The sequence below is a fragment of the Octopus bimaculoides genome, chromosome 24 (genome assembly GCF_001194135.2).
Source record: "Octopus bimaculoides isolate UCB-OBI-ISO-001 chromosome 24, ASM119413v2, whole genome shotgun sequence".
NCBI lineage: Eukaryota > Metazoa > Mollusca > Cephalopoda > Octopoda > Octopodidae > Octopus > Octopus bimaculoides.
Genome location: NC_069004.1, coordinates 34,235,649 through 34,242,856, shown reverse-complemented (window position 1 = coordinate 34,242,856; position 7,208 = coordinate 34,235,649). Strand labels below are relative to the sequence as shown.

General features: G+C 38.0%; 1 protein-coding gene across 1 annotated transcript in view; it reads left to right on the top strand.

Moving 5' to 3' along the window:
- The window catches only part of LOC106882105 (fasciclin-1), a 73,669-nt gene extending 66,482 nt beyond the window's left edge, over nt 1-7,187 (top strand). The window contains exon 8 of the mRNA XM_014932667.2: nt 5,317-7,187. Within this exon, the coding sequence (XP_014788153.1) occupies nt 5,317-5,744 (428 nt within the window). The 3' untranslated portion in view covers nt 5,745-7,187. The remainder of the gene's footprint in view (nt 1-5,316) is intronic.
- Nucleotides 7,188-7,208: the final 21 nt, after the last annotated feature.

The following is a 7,208-nucleotide window of genomic DNA, read 5'->3' as shown; positions in this document are numbered from 1 at the left end:
AAGCAAGCTTCTTCCTACACAGCCACGCCCGCACCTATACCGATTTTTTCTGAACCAAAAGTGGTCACCTTAGTGGAAACACCCTACATTAAACGTATATTAAATTTACTTAAATAATTAAATGAAATACGAGTATCCGTGCATTAATGTAAATTATAGCAGACCATAAGGGGCTCCGGACCAAATGTAAGTTTTAATCTTTGATTAAAATGGTCTTAGAAACGTTTAAAGATTTTTAAGTATTGTAAAAAGATTATCAGTTTCGGCTTACTAAAAATATTTTAGGGAGATGCAAATATATTTCTTGAGATTTATGGAACTAAACAAGTCTTACAGATTCAAGGATGTATAATTTAAGGACATTAAAAGTACAGGATGTACTTGGAGGGAAAATATACCATCGGCTGCCAAAATAGCATAAAAGCTTCAAGTATAGGTAATTTAAGCCATTTAGTTGTGATTGTTGATACGTGGAGTTGCATACTCGGCTTCAGTTTGTGTTTATCAGAAAATACGCGGGTACCAAAAGAGAAATTAAGATTTACGAGGTAAAAGCTTATGGTAAATGTCGCCGGGTACGTTGGCGAAAAATGCTGTGGGGGAGGGATGGTATTCGGAGAAATTTTAGTGGGTAACGGGGGAGGAAGGTATATAGCGGAATTTAACTTATATGACTCTCTTCCAATCCCCAAATATACACACGTCATAAGTACAGCGCTGTGGCTAAGGAGCTCACTTCACGACCACATCGTGCCGAGTTCAGTATGACTTCGTGGTGCCTGGGGCAAGGGTCTTCTACTATGGCCCCAGGTCAACCACTTCCTTCTGAGTGAATTTGGGAGGTGGAGACAGTGTGGTAGGCTGTCGTATATTATATATATATATATATATACACACAGACAAACATATATATGCATACATATACATATATACATACACACACATATGTATATAGACATATACATACGTACATATTTACACATACATACACATATGCATATATACACATACGTATATACGTACATATACATATATGCACATATACACATACCTATATACCTACATATACATGTAGTCACCCACAAACACAAACACACATTATATATATATATATATATATATATATATATATACACAACCATTTAATGTTGTCCTCGTAACTTAATGGTTCGGCAAATGTTACCGATATATACCAAACTCAAAAATATGTAATAGTGACAATTTCTGCGACGAAACCTTTGAAGACATCGCCCCATCATGGCTGCAGTCCAATGATTGAAACAAGCAAGAAAATACGTACACGCAAACATACATATATAGATACACACATACGCACACACACGACTTTTAGTACATTACCTAACGAATAACAAAATATAATTGTACAGTCTTCAGAAAGTCAGGAGCGTTTTCACGATGAATATAAATTGACATATGGGGAGTGTTAGCAAATTATTAAACAGGATATAAACAGGTTTATCATTTTTCGGAACAGAAAACATTACGCGATATAAAAGGTTTGGTAGGTCGGCATCAATGGAGGAATGGTAAATAGCAGTAATGTCTTAAAACAACCTAAACTTGGCAGAGGAATATATGTTGCGCGTGGTTAAAGCATTTAGTTATTACAAATAAAGGTTTGGCAATTGGGTGGTGTGTAAGAGAGCGAGCAATTATATAAGAGCAATTTTAACGCTTTTCAGGATGTAGCGAGTGTATAATTTAATAATATAGCTTAGACCAATCGCAGACGGTGTTAAATGATTGAATATTATGTCCGTTATATTGTAATTAACTGTTGGGGAATAGCAATTTTAAGAAGGAAAGAAGTTAAGGGGTTCTAAATATATCTGTCTACAGGTAGAGATTATCTGGGTACGTCGTTTAGTCAACTTGGAGTTAGAGAAATAGGATGTAATCATCCTAATTAGATACAATAAAACGAAAGCAGTGCTAAATTGTTTTTTTTCATTTATAGAGAGAATGGTTATACTTAGTTTAGAAATGAAAGAATGGTCTTAAAAGTACTACTAAATGCTTCAGGATACATTTAGCCATAATGGAACTAGAAACAAATTGGTGAATTAGTATATTGGTTTGGAAAATTGTTTGTGGTATATGCCTTTATCAAGTTATATGTTAAACTCAGTTTTCGTCAACACAGGATAATAGGAACCGAAGTATCTAATTTCTATGTGAGGTTATAGAAAAGTATATATATAGTTTTGATTACAAGGGATTGATCAGAATCGAGGTTTATCAAAATTAAACAATTCACGAATTGGCTAGACACGGTTAATTGATCCGTTATCATAGCACAGAATACTGCGATGAACACGTGTTTACTAATGTTTGGTTATCCGTTACTCCAATACTTTCTCAAAATAACCGAAACCATTAGCGTGGTGCACAAACATTATTAAAACACACGAAACAGTTTAAATGTGTGTGGGTATGTGTACGAAGATAGATAGATATGGCTGATACGTACATACACGCAGAAAAACCTAGCATTGCTAACGCAGTAGAACGTATTATAAAAATAATATGCTTTATTGTATATTATGTTTGCATAACGAAATACCACACACCTATAAATCATTTATATATATATATATATATATATATTACACACACACACACGCACAAGCAAAAATCTATTCATCCGAAAGCAAACATTGTGTGCACCTGTGTAATACGTCGCTCGGATTAGGCCCTAGCAGTCTTTAGCAGAACTCATAGTTATGAGTGCATTGACTCTTGTAGCAGAAACAACAGTAAGCTTTTTAAGTCCCTAACAAATTTTTTTATTCTTTAGTCATTTTAATTCCTTCTCTCTCTCTCTCTCTCTGCGTGTGCGTGTGCGTGTGCGTGTGCGTGTGCGTGCGCGTGCGTGTGCGTGTGCGTATGTGTGTGTGTGTGTGTGTGTGTGTGCGTGTGCGTGTGTGTGTCCGTCAGAAATCTCTGTGTTGATTCTCAACCATGGTCCGTACAGTCAGAAGAGAAACATGTAAGCAGGGATACTTAACGATTTTAGCTTTCAATAAAATGGTAAATAGCACATTGCATTAAGCATTGGGTAATCTCATTTCTTGTTTTTTTCCCTTTACATGTGTGTGAGTGCCTGTTCACACACACACATACATATACATATTCTTTCATACATATAGGATGAGTGAGAGAGCGAGCAAAATGGGCGTCTCGTAGAATTAATGCGCCGGGTGCAGTTGGGTGTTTCTGGTGGACTGAGTGCAGTAAACGAGTTTATATCATTTTGAGGGCTTAACAGCACCGAGAGCACTTAAGTGCATCGGGTAGATTTGTTGCAACGAGTGTGCCTAACCGCATTCCTCAGGCTTTAGCATCGTGTATTCGAGTATATATGTTTAATACAGAGGTGGTAGATTGGTGCATCTTACCATAGCATAGCAAATATCATGGCAGACAACTGAGCAGATGCGTTGAAATGGGAGTAGAGAAATAAGGCGAGAGCGATAGAGAAAATTGCATCAAGGAATATCGGAAAGAGAGATTGAATGACAAAGAGATGTTAGGGAGACATTGAGGAGAGATGCTGAAGAGAATTTAGATGATGGCTAGGAAAGTCTGAGCAAAATCACTGGGAGAGTGGCAAAAGGACATATTAATCCTTAATAAGTTTCAGTCAATAGACTTCGGCCATGCTGGAACACTACCTTGAATAATTTTTAGTTGAATGAAACGACCCCACTACGTTTTTAAAGCTTGATAATTTTTCCATTGGTCTCTTTTACCGAACCTCTCTCTTTCTCTTATATATATATATATATATATATATATTCAACAAGCTTCTTTCAGTTTCCGTCTATCAAATCCACTCACAAAGCTTTGGTCGGTCAGAGGCTATAATGAAAGGCACTTGCCCAAGGTGCCATGCAGTGATACTGAACCCCGTATCATGTCGTTGGGAAGCAAGGTTCTTACCACACAGCCACGCTTGCGTGTGCGTGTGTGTGTCACCTGCTTCTCTCACAGGTATTTTTGAGAGATACCGGCTCTCACAGCAATTCTCTCTCAGTGTATCCTATTCATTCTCTGTTATTTGTTGTTATTTCAACAACCGATTCGATGTATCTGCTAGAAATAGAAACTTAATCTTCCACTAATTACTTCTACGGTTTAATAAAAAAGAAAGGACACTTGATAATACTCTCCTTAAAACTCCTAAAATGATCATTTGGCCAGGAACAGCTGCAGTATCTTTTATAAAAATCCTGGTGAATCTTATTTGACCTGGTGTTAAAATAAAACAACAACAAAAGCTGAACATCGATTTAGTAGAATATTGCACATACAGCAATCAGCAGACATTTTGTACAGTTTGTTTCCTGTTGCACCAGATCAGCGATGCATCCAATGGCAAAACGCGCTTGGCTCTCAATAGTTTGTATAAAGCACAGCGCTCGTATAGAGCGTGTCCACAATGTGGAACTACTCACTGCTGTAGCGCAGCAGCGGAAGTGATATCAAATAGACACGGTGCTTCCGCTAGCTTGCGAATTTTTCTCGATGAAAAGAAGCGTTAATAAAACTGGCATCTTATTAATTCCATCACAACCACAACGGTTTAGATGGTGGTTATTTACATAGCGGTAGCGGGGGGGGGGGATAAAGAAACCGATTGAGAAGAATAAAAAAAATAATATCGTGTAATGTGTTCGAAGGCTTATAATGCTGGAGATGCAATAATAATAATAAAAAAAATGGATGTCATATGGTAAATGAAAGAATGAAGGAATGCAAGAATAAATGAATATCTCGAAACAGTTTAGAATAAATTTCCAATGAAATATGTAGTGTGTGTGTGTGTGTGTGTGTGATTATAAGGGATGATATGAACAATACACACACGCATATATATCTGTCACTTAATATGAATAGGGTAGTAAGATATTGCATACGACTGATTATATTAATTTTATGTATCACATACGTCACACTCACACAATATATATACATACATACATACATACATACATACATACATACATACATACACACACGAGGAGGGTGGTGCTGAAAGTTCCTGGCTTTGTGTTAAAAAAATACAGGGGGATCAGTTAATTATGATTTTATTCAACACATTCCCCTCTCAGATTCACACATTTATTGCAGCGGCCCTTCAGTTTTTCAAAGCCCTGTAAAAGAACTCGGAAGGTTGGGCCTCCGACCAGGCCTTCCGCGATACTCTTAAAGCCAAGAACTCTTCAGCACCACCTCTCTCTCACACACACAGTATACTGGTCACTTACATTTGTTTTCTATTTTCTCTTGCAGGCACCTACCTAGTTTGGAAAGGAATCCAAGCCCGAATTATCAAAGCGAATATCCTGGCCTCGAACGGCATCATTCACGTTGTGGAGCGCTTTTTGCTAATGAATGACAAAGAGCGATCCGCATCGCATTCCTCGACGAATGCTGCCCGAGCACGGACTCTACACACGATCCCACCCCGCCTGCACACGACTCCGGTGGAGTTCGTCATACCACGGCATCACAAGGGACTCCCAGAGTCGCACTCCAGGCCGGTATTCGCCACGCCCCGGATCACCACGCCCAGACTGGCCGGTGGACATTCAGAATACGCAATCACATCATCGGCGCACAGACCTCACGCCGCCAGATCGATGAACGGACATTTAGTATTAACTGTAATGTTGTTGTTGTTGTTGCTAGTATTCACCAATAGATGGCAGCAAACGTAGCCATACTATTACATCCTCGCTCCCCCTACCATACCCACCACCACTACCCAGTAATATCCCCCCTCCCCCCGTAATAATAAAGAACAGAAAAACTAAAAGAAAGCAACAACAACAAATATAACAAAAACAGTGTTATCTTCAAATTTTGTAAATGGTTTTACTACTACTATTACTTATTATTATTATTATCATTATTATTATTGTGATGGATTGACAGAATAATTTAAAGCGTCGGAAAAAAATACCTCACGGTTATTATTATTATTATTATTATTTTCGGCTAGCTTCGTTCTGTGTTTAAATCCCGCCGAGGTCTACTTTGCCTTTCATTCCTCCGTGGTAGAGAAAATAAAGTACCAGTCATGTACTGGGGGGTGGATGGTATGGACTTACCCACCCGTTCCCTCAAAATCCTGGCCTTGTGCCTAAACCAGAAACCATGATTATTAATTATTATTATCATTATTATTATTATTATTATTACAACTGTTACTACGTTAATTACTACTGAAAAATACTATTACTAATATTACTACTGTTTCTACTACTACAACTACTACTATAGTATAACTATTACTAATGTTTTTAATACAATTTATAAAGTACTGGCAGAATCGGTAGAGCATCGGACAAAAAAGAAAATCCTGCGGCATTAATCTATCTTTTTCGTTTGTTTTTTTTTTTTAATCTGACTTATAAGTTCGAACCCTGCCGTGGTCAACTTTGCCTTTCGCCCTCCTGGGGATCGATCAAATAAAGTACCAGCAAAGTACGTTAGTGACGACTTTATATCCAACACCGTCGCCCATTGTATCCCTGTATCCCTTTACGTGTGTTGTTGTTGTTGTTGTGTCCACGGTAGTAACGGCGGTGGATGAGCAGAACTGATAGAGCGCCGGACAAAATGCCTTGCGTGTATTTAGTTGTGTTCGTTAACGTTCTGAGATCAAATCCTAACGAGGTCTACCTTTTTGCCTTTCAAGCCTCCGGCCGGGGGTCTGTAGAACATTGAAAAAGTTATAAAAGCAAGTACCTATAGTCTACTCGGCGATTTAACCAACAACACCCCCACAAACACACACACACACATCTACATCTACACGTTGAAATTCATGGCCTTGGGGCCACTAAATTTATATAAATCTATATTATCCTAATTATTAGGGGATGCTGAAGTGGCAGATGCGATACAGCAAGCTGACTGAGTGTTTTTCCTGAGTAATTTTAGGTTCCTTAAAGTTTTATTCAGTGTTTAAAGTTTCCGAGTTCTGATAGTACGGAAACCATAGCAGTTGCCTCCCATCCTCCAAGGCTCGATATTAATGAGTACCAGTTATATACTGAGAGACGAAAACAGAGGGGAAGAACGACAATGGGGCGAGGCAATATCATTCAAAATAGAATTATAAACTCTATCTTCAAATATTTATGAACGTTTTGTGCCAATGTTTGATATATATATCA